Genomic DNA, 19047 nt, shown 5'->3' with positions numbered 1-19047 from the left:
AAACTCCAAAAAATACTTTGATCCAGAGTCCTGTCCAGCCACAGGTTCATGCTCCTTCATGGGAATGGCAGCAAAGGAAGTAGTTGGTGAGGAGTGGAAATGATGGAAACATATAATTACGGTCTAGCTAATGTCACAGTGATCAACCGTCCCACAGATATGTCATAGGTATAGGTCTCATTAACTTCGATTGAATTGATGGTTTCGAGTTTTATCGTTTAAAGGGAAAAAGCAATAAACAAAAAAAAAATATTGCATTTTTCAGAGATAACCATTGCCATAGGAAATGGTTGTCTATAATTATACAAGCGACACCAACAAAGATGTGCCTGGAAAAAACGGAAAAGTTATTGAACAAATGTGAAGTGGCTGATAGATATTGAAGCTTGCAGGGACATTGTATTCCAAGAGTTCAAGCCAAAGCTTCTTCCAATATAAGTGGTCCAGTTCCTTCTAAGTTTTACCTTTTTGCTTATAGCATCGAGAGGCCTATAGACAACTTCGGCAAAACAATGGAGGCTAATCCTCCCCCAATTCTGTTTACCTCCAACCTTATGAATTAGGAATTCAATCAAAGGTTTCTAGCATAAGGGTGAAGATCCTGAAACCACAATCCTTTTCTATTGCCTTCTGACTAATTAGTCCTATAAATATATTCAAACCAATCCGATCTGACCCATATATGCGTATATTAATTTTTAAATTTTTCTTAAATTTTCTCTTATATATAATATAAAATTTTTATATTTAGACTTAGACCAAATTATTTAACCTAGTCCATCGAACATCAATCCTATATGGTATAGAATTTTTATGTTTAGACTTAGCCCAGTACATTTAACCCAACCCATTGAATGTCAACCTGACAAACCGAACCAAATTTCTCTAATTGGTTCCAAGTGATTCTTGTAGATAGTTGGTTTGGTTTTGATTTCAGTTTAAAAAAACTGATTTAAATCGGTTCAATGTCGGATTTATCTTCACACTGACATAGCTGGACTAATGCACACCCCTATAAATATCAAAGAATAACTTAAGAGTGCCAAAACATTTCCAGCCCCTCCATTGATATTGGGCTACCTCTTTTTCTACTCCCCTTCCTCTTGTAGATTGATTTGAAGGAAGATCAAAGAAGATATCTGAGAGGACTGGCTAAAATGGGAAAATAAAGGTTGGTCCCAAGTTAAGAGAGGATGGGGATATGAGCACATTGGTCCACTCTCTGGGTGAGGAAAATGATCTGGGAAGAGATCACTCCAGGGTTTGGGAGAGAAGGGAGACTGGAGGAACATTGGAAGGGGACTTGGGGCTTTAGAGAACACTGATGTTTTCTTAATACACCTCAATCCAAAAAGACAAATCTGAATCCACCTAGGTTGCTAGTTTCAAGTTAGACATCCTTTCAAGACGTCTCAAAAATCCATGATGATTTTCTACCTCTGATCCAAGGTCTTGATGTCTGGTGCTTACACTTTTTGTACAGTCATAAGTTCAGCGCTCAGGAAAATTCCAGCTAGAGGCAGACAACCAAAATTCAAAAAAAAAAAAAACCACCAAAATTTTGGAAAGAATCTGGATATCTAAAACATTGGAGAAAATTAAACAAAAATGCAGAAATTAAGATAGTTGATATAATTATATATATATATATACATTTATGTAGAAACAAGTATGAATCGAGGATAATAAACAAGAGTGAAAACACCATCATCACCAACAATGTATGGTATCATTATTTTGTAACCGAGCAGTGATTAGTTATGAATAAACCACAAATTCTGTGAATTGTTCATTTATTTTATTTCTCAATGACGCTTTAGAGATCATTCAACCACCAAAAAGATTGAGAGCATTTTAAAACTTTTCACTAATTTGGAAAACAATATTACAGCGGCTTTATTGCTCGCAATTCCACCACATCGTTGTGGTTAGTTTGTTTCGGTGCCAAAGCCTTCTCAGGGAGGCCTGTAAAAAATAACTAAAGAACTCCAGATTCATGGGACCTCACAATTGTCATTTCAGAGTTTCATTGCATAGCTCTTCATATCCCAAATTGAAAGTTTCATCATTCCTCAGATACATCAGCATTTGCATCTGATACCACAATATGAGCTCTGATCGGCTGCACCAGGCCCTGTGCCATCTTTTTAACAGCTCAAGTGACACAAACCTTACTTTCTCTAAAACTGACAGTTAACTTCATTTAGCATAATCTAAGGTGACAACGGGCCAATGAGAAAAGAGGTTAGAAGACAACTGAAAGAAGCAACTGAATAATGAGTAGAGAGGAGGCTTACCAAGGGAACATGATGAAAATGGGATATCTAGAACTCTATCAAGTATGAGGCAATTAAAGTGATAGATTAATGTGCCAAGTCAGAGCGGTTAATAGATCAAACTGTACAAAGTTTCAGGTTGATGAAGTTTGACAAACAGTAACAGAGTACTCAGATCGTATATGATGAGGAGTGTACCCTGAAGAAACACAAATGGAAAGGGTATCAAGCCATCAAGAAGAACTATGAACAAAAATCAAGTAGGTCAGAGACTCCCAGTACTACAAATCCCAACTGACAATTGATAGTAATAAAAGCTAAAGAATGACTCTATGAAAGAAAAAATTGGATAAGTAAAAGATTCCAAAAAGAAGGCGAGTATTGAAAAATTTGGCAGCTCGAAAAGGGGAAAATGAGCATTAGGTTTTCTAAACAAGTAACTTCCACAGCTGGAGAAGACAAGATCAGATCTAAATACGCTTTAAAACACTAATCAAAGAGTTTTAATAAAAATATTGGGGCGACCAAAGGGCCAAAGAATAAATTTTAATGATTCATATGTAAGAAGAAAGAAGCTTAAAATCTCAAACCGAGTGTAACAAAAAGTATGGCAGCATGCAAGAAGCTTTCAGATCCAAAAAAAAAAAAGGTAATTGACGAGGCTGCAAACGCTTAGGGTACCAAGCCATCAAGAAGAGCTGCGAACAAAAATCAAGTAGGTCAAAAACTCCCAGTACTACAATTAGAAATCCCAAATGGCAATTGATATATTTCTTACTTCGGATTCTTGGTCCTACTTAAGCATACAAGACCTCCCCAATGCACACCTGATGAGGGACTAAACACACGCTGGCACGGGTTCTTACAGTCTTCCCCTATTTGAGCTTTGTATCCTTACGAAAGCAGGTCTGATTCATGGCATTCCGAAAAGGCCTCATTGTGGGAAAGAGTCCAATTACAAACAACACACCAGGCTTATGGTCGGCCCTAAAAAGGCCTGTTGCAGTCCCTTAGCCACATGGGCTGTGGGCTTGGTCAGCTCTATACTATTAGTAATGACCATGGATCTCACCTGAAAAGACTAGCCATAAAGTTTATTATATAAGGTCTTTGGTCCTGCTTAAGTACTCCAGTCCTTCCCATGCACGCAAACACAAGAGAGCATGGATCTTCATAAAATATACAAAAATTATAAATGTTAATATAATTCATTTGTTTAAAACTAAGAGTAGAGCCTACATAATTAAATAATTTCAATATATTTTGATTTTTCAAAACCCTCAAAACAAGGACCGGGCATATCAAAATAAAGCTCAGTGATCCTAATTTGTCTAAAATTTAAATCAGCAGGTAATAAACAGAGGATAATCGCATTTCATCTAACACAAATATATTATCAGATCAAAATGTGATGGCATAGGTAATATTACAGTTCATTACATTTATGTTTTATTCCCATAGATAAAATCATTTGAATTAACAAAAAATATACCGAGTCAACATTTCTTCTATATATTTTGATTTTTCAAAACCCTCAAAAGAAGGACTGGGCATATCAAAATAAAGCTCAGTGATCCTAATTTGTCTAAAATTTAAATCAGCAGATAATAGACAGAAGATAATTGCATTTCATCTAACACAAATATATTATCAGATCAAAATGTGATGGCACAGGTAATATTACTGTTCGTTTACATTTATGTTTTATTCCCATAGATAAAATCATTTGAATTAACAAAAAATATACCGAGTCAACATTTCTGCAGGCATTCTTTTATTCAAATAATACTGATTGTAATGCTCAGTAAACTTATTTCCATAGAAGATGCTAAAATTTAATGAAATGTCAATTTGTATAAAAAAATGGACATTATCAAAGACTTACCGTGTATTACAAGGAAAAATAAGCAAAAACTTATACTTTAATCAATGCAGCATACAAATACATTATGAGTGATTGTCCTTTGGTGAGAGATCAGAAACTGGTGAGGATGCAAAGCCCCCAGCTCTCTCTTTAGACTCAATCAGCATCAGTACAACTTGCCGCATTGGTGGTCTATCAAATGGTGACATTCTTGTACACAACAAAGCAATTTTCAGAACTGTGATCATGTGATCGACAGCATTCTTGTCTTTTAGATTCAATTTACCATCAAGTATTCCAGGAGTCAAAGAATTGTTCTTAATGTAATTTCTTACCCACGTAACAAGGTCACCACCTTGGTCTAATGGCTGAACAGGTGTTCTTCCAGTCAGCAACTCCAAAAGGACAACTCCATAACTATAAATATCACATTTTTCTGTGACCTTCATTGTATAAGCATATTCTGAAAGAAATTTTTTTGACTATGTTAGGGATAGATAAACGTGATAATGATAAGGCAAATTTAATTTATCAATGAGATTTTAATACACTCCAAAAAATGTCTCGTGTCATACTACCTACAAAGAACACATAAGTACAGCAGCAGCAGCAGCAACAACAAAAAAAATACAGTGAATGCTGTTTATTGAACAGCAAGCAAGATGAAGCACGATAGAGTAGAAGAGTATGAGCATATGCTATTGCATGAAAAAAACTACAGCAGTTAGTCCTGGTTGTTGATGTTGAGCAAGATTTAACAAATTCCATTTTGAAGAACAGAAAGCACAGATAAAAAATCCATGTGCAGCTGGATGTTGATTTTAAAAATGAAAAATAAAAGATAACAGAACATTCACTTGGAACTAATCAACAATATCAGAAATAAGTATGATCATCAACATGGTGAAGAAGGCAAAAAACTTTTTTGATGATTGTTTCCTGTCCAAATACTTAAGTGCAAATCTTTGAATAATCGGTTTATCATGAGGCCAACATATCTATTTTATTAGAGTAAATTAAAAAAGGAATATCTTTATAGATGCTTCCAGAGGATAAAAGGGCAAATTTAAATAAAATCCCTACCAAAGTAAGAAATTCGGATTGTAGTAATTTGAGGATTTCTGGATATCATACCAAAGTACTAAAGTGTACTATAAAAAAGCATTTTTTCTCCATAAAAAAGACATTTTTGAAACTGGTTTAGGAGAAAAAACATAGTGTGCAAGTTGTTCGATAAATGCCTCTCTGAAACTCAAAGTCAGTTGGCATGGGAAGGCATAAGGATGTTGAATAAATAATTTGATGATGACTGATGCACTTTCGCAAAATAAAGCTCAATAATCTTAAACGAAGTGAAAATGATGCAAGTCAATGAACTAGGGCTTCTGCATGACACTAACTCCCATCAAACATTAAGAAGACCTGCTTTCAGTTTAGACAATCTAGCATTAGCAGTTCTGCCAACAGATATGCTGCCTTCACTATAGTAGCATATTCAGTAGAAATTGGAGAAAAGGCCAATGCAAACTTCATTACAGGCAGTATAGCAGCCATTTACTCAGAAATTGACATGAGAAAATATCATGAGAGAAAATATCTGCGCGAAACAGGAGAGAAAATGACTGGTATATCATGAGAAGTGCCAAAAGGAGGACTCACCAGGTGCTATGTACCCATAAGATCCAGCAACTGCAGACATTGATTTTGAGTATGGCATATCAATTAGCTTTGCCAATCCAAAATCTCCAACATGTGCTTCAAAATTTTCATCAAGTAAAATATTGTTAGACTTGATATCTCGGTGAATGATGCGGGGCTTACAATCATGGTGCAAATATGAAAGCCCCTCCGCAGCTCCAAGGGCAATCATATAACGTGTATCCCAGTCAAGGCTAGAAGAAGATCCCCTGTGAAGCAGCTCACCCAGGCTGCCTCTTGACATGTACTCGTACAAAAGAAAATTGGAGCTCTGGTGATTGCAGAAACCATATAGCTTCACAATGTTTCGATGCCTTATCTTTCCAAGAGTCAAAATCTCTGCATGAAAGCTGTTGTCTGTATTGCTCCCCTCTCTATTTGATGCTAACTTCTTTACAGCAACAGTCAGTCCAGACTGCATGACTGCTCTGTATACCGTCCCACAAGCACCTCTTCCAATTACGAAGCCCTCATCAAAATTATTTGTGGCAGCAACCAGATCTTGGAATGTAAATCCCTCCTTTGGGGAAATGTACATGCTTGATGCTGCAGAAGAAAGCTGCTTGTCCTGCAAAGGAGCGACAGTCTCAAGCGGTCTTCTCATAAAATATACAATCACAGCAATAAGAACAAGTGAAATCCCTCCAACAGCAGCAGCGATTATAGCAATGATCTTCCCCAAGGGGGTTCTTGTTCTCAATGATGATGGAGTAGACGAAGATGGAGATCCAACACATTCACCAAGAGGTCCACCGCAAAGCCCTTTATTTCCTACAAAGCTGCTCAAGGGCATGTTTTGAAACAAAGAAATCTGGGGAAGAGGACCAGTGAGATTGTTGTACGAGACATTAAGACCAAGTAAACTGGATAAGTTTGCAAATGTGGATGGGATTTCACCAGTTAAGTGATTATTATTGAGTAAAAGAAATTCCAATAGAGCAAGATTTCCAAGTTCTTGTGGCATAGACCCAGAAAGATTGTTATAGCTGAGATTCATTGCAATTTGCAAGCTTGAAAGTCCACCTAATTCCTCTGGGATTCTACCACTAAACTGATTACCACCCATCTGCAACTCTGTCAAACGAGAAAGCTGTCCTAAAATCAAGGGTATATTTCCAGATAGCCTATTATCAGAAAGAATCAGCAATTCCAACTGCAGGAGGTTTCCAACTTCATTTGGTAATGTGCCCACAAAGCGATTCTGGCTGATATCAAGTCTCTGGAGCTTTGTACAGTTGAAAATCAATATAGGTATTCTTCCTCCAAATCTGTTAGATGAAATGTTAAAGACAACCAGCCGTGATAGATTAGCGATCTCTCCTGGCAACTCAGAAGCAAAAAAGTTGCAGGGAATGTTAAGCCTTTGCAAAGCTTTACAGTTCCCTATCTCTGGAGGAATGGGACCACTAAACTTGTTCTGACCTAGCTCAATGGTACTTAGGTTTACCAGATTGCACAGTTCAGAGGGGAAGCTGCCTGTGAGGCTGTTCCCGCCTAAACGAAGCTGCACCAAGGATTTGCAATTTGTGATACCAGTTGGGATGTTTCCTGTCAGCTTGTTCGACCATAGGTTCAACAAAATAAGATTAGAATGTCTGCAAAGATGTCTTGGTATTTGCCCAGTGAGGTGGTTGTCTGAAAAATCAACCACCCAAAGTGGACTATACACCCCAAGCCTCCGAGGAATGCTACCAGACAGCATGTTATCAAAGAGTTGTAACTGGATCAGCTCAGTCAGATACTGCAAACTATTAGGGATGGGGCCAGTGAGGTAGTTGATTGAAAGATCAAGCTTAGTCAAATTCTTGAGTCCACACAGCTCAGTCGGGATAAAACCTTTCAGCTGGTTCTGGAAGAGGTAGAGCAGGTGCAAGCCCTTTATGTTGCTTAACTCTGCTGGTATTTCTCCAGTCAACATATTCTCCGAGAAGTCTACTTCTGTTGCCAGAGTAAGATTCCCAATCTCCTTTGGGATCGTCCCATTCAATCCATTCCTGTACAGATATAACTTCTCTAAATTCTTCAGGTTCCCAATCTCCACAGGTATATGGCCCACTAGATTATTCTGGTATAGCGCAAGGGTCTGAAGGCTTGAACAGTTTCCAAGCTCCTGGGGGATAACTCCAGACAGTTGATTGGCCCAAAGAATCAGTTCAGTCAAGCGCCTCAGCTTCCCGAGTTCTTTAGGGATCTCATCACCTAGCTGGTTTTGAGCAAGTCCAAGCACCTGCAAGTTCTGGCATTCACTTATCTCGACAGGTAAGCTTCCAGAGATCATATTCTGCCCTGCTCGAAAGATGGTCAGGTTCTTGAGTTTGCCGATGGAATGAGGCAATGGACCTGTTAAGTTATTGGTATACAACACCAGTTCTGCGAGCGAGGAGAGATTTCCGATCTCCTCAGGAAGGGAACCAGAAAGCTTGTTATTACATAGATTGCAGTGAATCAAGGGCAAGAGATTTCCCAATTCTGGAGGGATTTCGCCTTCAAAGTTATTGTTGTTCAGGATTAGAGTCTTCAACTTTGAGCAATTTCCTATTTCTGCAGGGATTCTTCCTGAGAACCCATTGAAGGAAAGGTCAAGATATGTTAGGTGCACTAAGCCACCAATGCTCGGAGAGATGGCTCCAGACAGATTCATGGAGTTTAGATCAAGAGAGTAAACCACAGGATCATAGCCAAATGTGCAAGTCACACCCTTCCATCCACAAGGCGTTTGATCTTTGGGGTTCCAACTATCAAGGTAGTGGAGGTCATCCGTCATTTGACTCTTAAGTTCCAAGAGGTACTGGCCTTCCATGTTTAGCCCTTGGGAACTACATAATGATAGAAAGACTACCAGCAACACAAAATCAAGAACCGCAAAAGAAAAGTCCGTTTCAGATTTTGAAAACTCTGGCATTTTAATGATCAGAAGTATTGATATCAAGATCTAATTGAACTCATGTTCTACTGAAATTTTCATATAGTAAAAGCCTCGGATGCCTAAATTCAATCATCAAAGAAAGGATCCATCATTCCCTGTCACCTTCTGCACTACAGTGATTCTTGAGCATACTCATTTCCTGAATTGAGTTCAATAATTATACAACAAAGGAAAAGAGAACAACAAGGTTTGCTTAACATAAGAAGGGGAGAAGAGGAACAAGAACCATGATTTAGGAATCAAAAAGAAAAGGAAATTTCAGAAACTTTGAGGAACTCAGAGCATTCATACCTCCATGGATACAAAGCCTCGAATATTCCAATGCTGAAGGCTGCAATAATTTAGCAACAAATGAGGCAAGCCCGTTCCAAGATAACTCACAAGCACAGTAGTTTCTTTAGGCAAGTAGGAAAGCCAGAAGTCCACCGCCGTCACCTGCTCCAGCCCTCGAATTCAAAATTCTCACACCTAACGCTGAAAGCGTCTTCCGCCCAGCATCCAGCCCGCCCAGGTTGTTGATATTCTTCTAGCAGGCAAACCAAACCCTAGAGAAGTCACGAGTTGGTTCGAGGAAGTTAGACTTCAAACCCACAAACTTCACAAACTTCTCCATTGTCACCACAAACTTATCACCTCCCAAATCTACTCCACCCACTATGAATCGAGAAATGGTCACAAAGGAAGGAACTTTTCCAGTTCTCAGCATCAAAATCTCTCCCTTTCGCCCCAGGAACCCACCATTTTCCCACAACCAATCACCCCCTGGACCAACACGGATGAACCCAGCTGGCTTCCTTCGAATCCACCCAAGATTCTCCGCGAAAGATAACCCCCCAGGTTCGGAAACCGCAGAAACAACCACTCCAGCCCACCTTTTCCGATATAGATCCAAAAAAGAGCGAACTTTCCGGATTTTTTTTCCCTGTTAAAAAGCCACCTTTTTTTCCTCTTCTCCCCTTCTCGGTCTCGCTCGTGCGCCGAATCCACCTCGTTTTCCCCCTTTTTTCTTTTCTAGATTTTCCGCCAACTCGTCTGGAACTGCCCTCCTTTTGGCCTCATCCGAACCTCACCATCGATCCAAAAGGCAAAAAATCCAAAAAAAAATGTCCCAAAATAGGAGAGAAGAGCTCAGAAACACACACAGAGAAGAGAGAACAAAACAGAAGGGAGATACAATGCCCGGCAAGCACGCTCTCGAGTTTCAACTTTCCATCTCTTTCCCTCTCTGTCCTCATCGAAGGGCCCCCTTTGCCCTCGTTGCTCCATTTCATTTATTTTTTTTAAGTTCTAAGGTTTATTAGTTATTATTATAATGATATTATCTCTAATTAAATAGCTAATGAGGTTAAGCTAAGGAATGGCTTTTGGGCTTTGAACACAAATCGAGATGCTTTGGGTCAAGTCTTTTTTAAGGTATTCCTTGGGGCACTCAAAGCATTGCTTAGATTGGCTGTTTATCTTTAGTTATTTAGTGTTTTTTATCCATAGGCCTTTGGGTGTCCGTGGCATTAGGGGGGACAAGAGGTTTTCCACCCAAAGAATGCTTTGGCTAGGTTGGCCTTCTTGGTGGATTCCTCCTACTCTAAAAGATCTGGTCAAAAGTTTTGGTGAGCATGCGTGTGGAGTCAACAAGCTTCATTTTCAAGGTTCACTCAAGAATAAAAGTAGTTTTTTATTTTTTTGATAAGATTCTTCCATGATTTCTCAAAAAAAAAGTGGATATAAAATAATTCTAGTTCCATACATATTAAAGGTATTTTTCCTCCTTTATACTTACAATGCCAAAGGCAAGAGCTTGTGGTCATAGGCATCTAGATGATTTTTATGCCAAATCTATTTGTAATACAAACCTAAGAAAACACTCTCCTTTTTTCGGTTTCTCTATGAGAAAAATAGGCGATATAGTGTGTATATAATTAAAAGAAAGAACATCTAATGAAAATAGCAAGTGTTTAGTAAGTTAATGGAGATAAAATAAATGCAACTAGAAATGGTTTACTTATATCGATATAATAAATATAAATATCATGAAAAATGCTCGTGCTCTTAAGAATAAACATCATCATGTGTCAATTAACGACACCTTCTTTGCCATGCAGAAAAATATTAGAAAGGTATTAGCCCGTACGTGTTTCTTTTGTGCAAGAGTATTTTAAGATAGGTTTAAGAGGACAAAAAAAATTGATCTAAGAATACGTTGAAAATTTCTCAAAAAATAGACATTGAATACAATTATGATCAAGAAATATTATTATTGATTGAATATTTATCTTTTCGATCTTGTTGATCCATTAAATCCTCAAAACTCATATGAGAATCAAGAATTGCTCTCTCTTATCAACAAGAGCTCCATGAGCTGCTTCTTATTTGTTTTTAGTTTAGGCTATCAAAACCCAAGCACCCAACTTACATCATCAATGCTTTAACTAGTAAGTAATGATCTCGCAAATGGGCCCACATACTGCTTGTGATTGTTTTTTTTATACCATTTAGTTTCAAATTTGATGGGTATCATTATGGTATATTCCATGGTAAACTTTCCCAATCCAATTTCTCAAAATTCCACATATTTTCTCCTTCCATGAAGATATGATCCATGAGAGTGACTAGTAAATATCTTCTCCTTTTCATCAAGACATCCTCTTTTCTCCACTCCTTTCTGCCTTCTGCCAAACCTCCACTAGTCCAACTTTCTTCATATTTTTTTGTGATGGTAGATATCCCTAATACTACCAAAACACTTGGCCTATCTCATAGAGAGAAGTGATTCAACTCTAATTTGGATGTCATTTTATGTGACTGTTGATTTGTAGACTGAGGCCTATTAGTGCTTTTCCCAATACTGTTGGTAGAGCTCAGCTATTTCGTCTAGAGCAATATTCAAAGCTCCTTACCTAGAAAAGGACAATGCTCAAAGTTGTCCCATTAGTCCTCTAGTGTCTATATTCCAACATGATACAATTTTGTAAGCTAACAGACCAAGCCTCTACGGACAGAGCGTGTGGTACCTATAATCTACTTCAAGCATTGCTGAATGAGTTATATCCTGATATGAAATGGGGATAGATTACTACTCACAAACATGCTCATTTCTTACACATATAGACCAGGTTGTGGTTTTGCAAATTAACAGAGTAGGACATACTTACAGGCTTATCTCATTTACTAAAACGGTTGATGACAAGTCATTGAATATAATTAAGATATGCCTAATTAATAAACTCTCATCCAAATTCTTTTTTTTGTAATAACCTAGATAGCTCACACAAATCTAGTATAAATATATTCACTATAATTGAAAAATAAAATATCATAATACTGTATTGAGGGAGAAGAAATATTCATCCAAATTCTTCCACTAGAATGATCCGTGCAGAAGGATGCTGTCTAGTTTGCCGAACCATGCGTTTCTCCATAAATATGTACGGCAAAAAGAAAAAAGTACGCTGCTTGGCTAATATCCAAAATCTTTATTTACCAATTTAATAGAAATAAAAATGTGATTTCTTAGTTTAGGAACATTAATAGCTCTCGTTATGATTATGATAATATGATAACTTTATTTTATCATATGTCATGATTTTTTTTCCAAATTGATATGAAAACTTTGAATGGAGAAAATCTATAGTCAAATGAAAGTGGTGAAAAGTCAAATTACTGGTGACTTAATAATTCTTACTTAAATCCACATTGCATGCGACCGGCCATTAGATATCATTATAACAGCTGTTATAACATTATAATAACTATTATTTTATGCCAAGGATTAGACACCAATCCAATGAAAGACGGCAGGAATCGGGCCATGGTAGCCCAGGGCACGCCTTGCAAAGTTGAGGAAAGTTTTCACAGAAGCCATCTCTTTACCTACCAACGTTAGAGGAATGGTGGGTCCGTCGTTAGATACTGCTCCACACTAGGGCTCCTCAAGAAGTCAAGATGTCAGCACCCATTTCTCTAAAGTTCCCGGTCCGACGCCGGCAAAAGGGCCGCCAAAACGAAGAAATGGTAACATGTCCCGCGGGCCCACCAACCCCAGGTAAGAACAAAACCGATCAGATGGACGTGATGTCTCCGTCACGAAAGCTGACATGTCGGATACACTGACAGACATGTCCGATTCGATGGATTAGACTTCGGATGGCATCCACGACATCACCTTTCCGCACGAGTACAGAAAGCCGGCAGCATGAGAAAGGCAGGTTGGGTAAGCCCAAACCACCTGATTTAGAACACGCCGAGCCTTACTAACGGTTCCCATCTTCAAATTAAAAAATCAATAAGAAAAAAAAAGGACGGCCCACAGCAGGGCGTTTTTCTGCAACGTTCGAACAAAAATTCTAAAAAAAAACTTTTTTTTATTTTAAGTAATTTAAATGAAATCGATAATCTTTATTTTTTTTCCAACTTTATATAATTTTTTATTTTGGAAAGGAAAGGTTTTTTTTTTTTCCTTATGCTAATAAGGACTCTGTTTCCAACGAAATAGGAGAATTGGAGAGTGGAGCCCCCTCCACTTTTCTACAACTCTTCATCAGCCATCGGCCACCCTCTCTTTCTCTCTCTTCTCTCTATTTTTTTTTCTTCCACTCTCTCTTTCCCCCATCCTCTTCGACGTGCTGGGCCGCACTCTCTTGGCCTCCTCCCTCCTCTCCTCTCCTTCCTTCTCTTTTTTTCTCTTCTCTTCTCCCTCTCCCCATCCTCTCTATGTAAGTATAGGCTTAATATGGAACGACATAGAAGCATACCAAACCGTACTATCAAATAACCAGTGCAAGCTCTGGTAATGACATAGCGATCCTTGGATAGGCCGTTGCTTGTACTTGCTCTGTACTTATCTCAAGATAGAAGATTGAATGAATCGAATCAGGTAAAATTATAAAAATCAATTTTTTTACATATAAATTATTTTTTTCTTAATTAACGGACTTGTGAAGAGTTATATATATTTGGATCGATTTCGGGATGAATGTCATTATTCTCTCTATTTACTTTGAATCCACTGTAGGTTGGATAAAATCTGTCCTATTAAGATTGGTCAGGTTGGATACTCAGTAGGGTGAAGTAAATTGCCGTCTCGAGGGTGCTCGGTTTGTGATCTTTTAAGTTGTTTGATAGGGAAGGAAATATTACTGTACGACGAATTAGCATCTATATATAAACTAAGATTCTATAATAATTTTTATCATAACTGACCACCCACAATGCTTTCGGTGATCATCTTACCTGGCACGCTTTTGTTAACCAAGTTTTGATATACTGCTTGTCCTTTTCATGACAAATGGATAGTGGCTAAAAAAATAATAGGCAGGTGTAACGCCACTCCATTAACCAAAAAAAAAGAAAACAAAGTGACGTCAAGTCGAGAACAAGTAATCACAATTCACAATCGTGTGTTGAAGCACTCAAAATTTGACACGTTGCAAATCCCATGGTATTGCATATTATCTTCTTGTGGTGCGTGGGTTGTTATCATATTACAAATGGTCGAGCACATGCTTATCTAAACCCATTGGGTGCAAAAAAGACGGTAAGGAGAATAAAAATAAAAAAAAAATAAACGAATGGGAGATATTTATGTAGTTTATGCAAAAAAAAGACTAAAAATAGAACAAGAAATCTAAATTTTATTACGTAATTTATATGACTATCGGAGATATTTTTGGCCCAATCGAATATGTCTGAATAATATATTAATTAGTTCTTATAAAACCATTTTTATTATATATATAAATACGAGTAGTTTTGGAAATAAAATTCTATCGAGAAAATAATTGCTTAACAATTTCTCTTCATCTATCTCTCGCTGATGTCATCTCTTTCCAAATCCTCTCTCTCTCTCTCTATAGAGCTATTTCAAATTTTGATATGATTAATTTCAATTTCACCCGTAAGTGTGCATTTGCGCATGTAAATAGTTTTGTTAACTCCTTCAATGCCTAAGCTAGTTGCGTGTTCTTTTGAAGTTGTTTGAATTTAAGGGTGCAATTGTCTTCGCGTCTTAGATTGTCCAAACAAATTTCCATGCGACTTAAAGTCTTGAATATCAGAGGAAGAAGTTGTAACATCTCCCTCAAAGGAAGAATCAAGAATCATTTAGAGATTTTGGTTTGTCCCACCACTACATTGACAAGTAGTTTTGTACTCTTTTAGAATCATTACCATGAGTCTCATCCAATCACACATTAATTGTGGCTAGTTTTTTTTTTTACAAGACTAGGGTCGCTCATGTCCTCACGCTATAATTCGCCAGGTTGCAAAGAACCCTAGTCTAGTTAAATGAAATTTCTTACCTTAAGCTTGCAGTCCAATCAATTTTTTCTCAAACTTTACAATAGTTCTTACCAACCCATTTATGTCTTAAAAACTATCACTATCTATAGACATTATAACTTAAAAATTGCTTATTTTTAGTATTAGTATTGTAACATCGGAAGGTATTATTTGGATTCCTTGATCCTGTATAAATACCCAATATCTACCCAGCGAATAATCGATGTGGGACTAAACACACGTCCGCACGGGTCCTCATATACTCTTCCTGTTCAAGCCTGACGTCCTCGTAAGGCTAAGGGTTCAAATCCATTCAAATCTAATCACAAACACCACGATTGACTTATGGTTAGCCCCAATGGATCCGTGCTGCAGTGTCCCCTAGTCCACATAGATTATGGGCCGGATCTGCTCTGATACCATTTGTAACAACCCAAGACCTCATTCAAAATGGCTAGTTGGAAGGTATTATTTGGATTTCTTGATCCTATATAAGTACCCAAGATCTATTTAGTGAATAACCAATATGGGACTAAATACATGTCCACACGGATCCTCACAAGTATCATCAATATCTATAATTAATATATTTAGGTGAAAAAACATCAGAGTAATGGCTGAGATTGTTTTTTTCTTTTTCCTCCTCTCTTTGGTGGGTAAGGAGAATCAGGCAAAGGCTTCTTTCTTTTTTTTCTTTTTTGTTTTCGTAAGTCCTTTCAAGTCCACCTACTGCAAACCATGAGCTGCAGCTAACACTGGAGTCAACTCGGAGATCATGTGCTGGTGTTGACCCTTGGAATCGTGAAGTGCAAAGATAATTTCCAGAGCCCGTACCAGCGACAGGGCTCCGAAGAAGTCCTTTGATTGGTTAGATCTTGTCCAGCATCTACTATCCGTGTCAGAGTTTGACAACTAGCATCGTCTAGGGTGGCAAAACCAAGTGGATCTCACCTAATCTGCTTTGGGTTTGGAAATTCTGGATGAGATTTCTTAATTTGTGCTTGCTACGCAGTAGAGTTTTAAGAAGATTCCGCTTTGACTTGACTTGGCTCATTATTTATTTATTTATTTATTTTTGGGTGGTGTGGAGGAGCATTGAAGCCATTTGGGTCAATTGAGAAGCATAAAAAGTCTATTATTAGTTGTGTGGTTCATCCTCAGAATACTTCTTAAAAAAAAAAAATTGAATTGGGCTAGAAAGGTTCAGGTTGAGTCCTGTAGAGTAGGTTAACTTAGCCAGGTTGTATCAGGTCACATGAGTTGGACTATAGGTAGGTTTGGGTTGAAAAGATACAACGAAATACCAAGTTGATTTACGTATTGGTCTAGGTTGCCGATGTTGTTGGCCTTAGTGGACCTGACTCGACCCTATATCACACTCGTGCTTCATGCGGGTGGCAATTTTTACATCTAAGATTCATGCCAAATATTACATAAAATTATATTCGAGTAATGTTATGGGATTTGTTCTGCACAAATAGTTATTCTGTGGCGTGGCAAGAGAGGATTGGTGCAATTTGTTGCTATACAGAGTTTGTTAAATTCTTAAATTGCCAAACTAGCAGTTATTGGTTCGATAAAAATTTTCTGTGTGCATAACAGGCCCCTCGAAACATTTTCCTTTATATTTTGATCCAATGAAAGTATTTGAGATTTTTCAAAACTAAATTTTAACGATATATAAGATATCATGCCGAACCTAAGCTTGCTTTAAGCATGAATGCAGGTAAAGGCACAATTCATTTGCTAGTCTCTTTAAGATCTTGCAATGTGCAAAATTAGGTGTATATCCAAATTATGTCCACCATACAGGGCCTTTGGATTCAGATGTCAAACCTTTTTAATCCATTAGTGCAGTTTGCATTTTTACAGTTCTAAACCAATCCCATTTTGATGATACTGTGCTTGGACATTGTGCAATCCAATTCTTGTACCTTGACAATATTTGAAGACCATGGTTCCTCTATAAAGAGAAATGGCAAGTAGTTGGCACCAAAGCATTTAGCCTCAATCAATAAACCTATTACTGCTGCAACGCACCAAAGCCATGCAATATCCATGCGATCCTTAATGAAGCGATCCGAGTTCGTATTGGTCCATTGAGCACAACTCCTAGAAAGCTAAAGCCTGCTAAGTGCTGGCGAGGTGGTAACCACTATGCTTTGTCTGTTCTCGTTATCAAGTTTCGCATGTGTGCAGGTACCATGCATGGGGCCTTTCAAATTCCTAATTGTTAGTGCTACAAGGATGGCTTTTGACTATCCTAGTAATATTCTTTGTATGATTAAAAACTTCATGAGATGTTTTTGATTACTTTTTAGAAATTTTCTTGTAAAGGAATTAATGAAGATGTATTCCATTATTAATCAGGACAAACCCAGTCCTGACTACAGAGGATTGGGCTTTGAAAGACTTGACTTGGATTACTGCATCTCTTTCCAATTCTGTTCTTCCCTGCATTTTTGGTCTCACACATGCGCATGAAGTTTGGCATGTCCTCGAGCAAGCCTTTGGAGCACCACTCCATGCTCGCATCCACCAGCAGCAAACCTATTGAAAAGACCATGGATCTCCCATGGTACATGGATACCGTGTTTGATGGCCGCAATCAAAAGATAGATGGCTATCAACAATGCCGTGTATGATGCATAAACGGTCTTGTATGATAGTCATCCTTCTGATGGCAGCTATCGAGCATGGTCAGTACTCTGCAATGTAATCTGTGCATTATAGAGGATCCATGCTCTTGCAAAAAATGACACATTGATGCACCCGACAATAAGTCTCATAATGTGTATTTAAAAGGTAGCTATTTTCATAGTGTCTTTGGCCATTAAAATGAAACCTGTATATGTTTTTAAAGGCTTGAATATCAAAGCAAGCAGTTGAAACATCTCCTTCAAGGGAGAAGTCGACAATAATCTAGAGATTCCTGTCCTTTAAAACACCACACTGGCAATGGTTTTCTTCTCCTTTAGGATGGTCACCATGAGTTGCACCGAGTCACAGATTAATGGGGACCACATTTTTGCAAGACTAGCAAATCTTCTGGGCTATAATTCATCAGGAGAGAAGGAATCTTGGCCTGCTTAGCTGACATTTCTCAAGTCAAGTGTGCAACCTAGTCAAAATTCGTTTGTTGAGTTTTTCTTGCCAACTCATTTGTCTCTTAAACTATTTTGCTTGTAACTGTTATGACTTCTAAGTAGCTTGTTTTCAGTATCAATGTCAGCAACATTTATATTCAAAATAATTAGCAGAAAAATCTTGAGAACAATGTATTGGTTTATTAATAAAATATTTAATTCAAAATTTTGAAATTTTAGAATTTTATATTGGGTATTTATCAAAATATAAATTTAGTTAAATATAAAAACTTATCTTAGATTTCTAAATAAATTAGTTATCTAAATAAATTTTTATTTTTATTTTTATCACTCTATTCTTTTAAAATTTTACGGACACATCCCTAATTATTTTTTATGCAGTATTTTAAAAAAAAGCGTAGAGACGCTTCACTTCTCACAAAAGATCATAAAAAATGCTTTGCAAACTGGCTTTACGGAGATTTTTGTAGGTGAAATGGTGCATTCTTATGAAGTTGCATCTAATTCCAAGCAACTTGGGGCGTTAGTTTTGTTTGGCTTTTTTATTTTTGTTTATTGGTGGAGGTGGGGAAAGCATGATGGAGCATTGCTTGTTGGTTTTGTTCGTTTACTTTTGAAGATGCACTACAAGAAACTTGGACATTAGCGACGCTTTTTGTGGCTATTAGCGACGCTTAAAAGCGTCGGTAGAAACCATCCCGACGCTTTCCAAAGCGTCGGTAAAGCGTCGCCTATGCTACAGTGGAAAAAATATTTTCCGACGCTTTTAAAAGCGTCGCTAATTCCAATTTAGCGACGCTTTAAAGCGTCGCTCTTTCCTGACGCTTTAAAGCGTCGCGAATTCCCATTTGCAAAAAAAAATACCATTTGCGGTCTGCATCTTCTCCTCCTCCATTCAGAAAT

The 19047-nt window shown here is 37.6% G+C and overlaps 1 protein-coding gene across 1 annotated transcript; it reads right to left on the bottom strand.

The window, feature by feature from the left end:
- Positions 1-4180: 4180 nt before the first annotated feature.
- On the bottom strand, positions 4181-9972 carry LOC120106609 (probable leucine-rich repeat receptor-like protein kinase At5g63930). Its single transcript, XM_039119583.1, has 3 exons — positions 9056-9972; positions 5800-8903; positions 4181-4603 (listed from the first exon to the last, which is right to left on the bottom strand). Exons 2-3 carry the CDS (start codon positions 8738-8740, stop codon positions 4224-4226), a joined length of 3321 nt encoding a protein of 1106 aa, XP_038975511.1. The 5' UTR covers positions 8741-8903; positions 9056-9972; the 3' UTR covers positions 4181-4223.
- Between the last annotated feature and the right edge of the window lie 9075 nt (positions 9973-19047).

Source organism: Phoenix dactylifera, unplaced genomic scaffold, assembly GCF_009389715.1.
Source record: "Phoenix dactylifera cultivar Barhee BC4 unplaced genomic scaffold, palm_55x_up_171113_PBpolish2nd_filt_p 000578F, whole genome shotgun sequence".
In the NCBI taxonomy this organism is placed as follows: Eukaryota; Viridiplantae; Streptophyta; class Magnoliopsida; order Arecales; family Arecaceae; genus Phoenix; species Phoenix dactylifera.
Note: the sequence above shows the minus strand (reverse complement) of the source record. Positions and strands in the feature narration are given on the sequence as shown.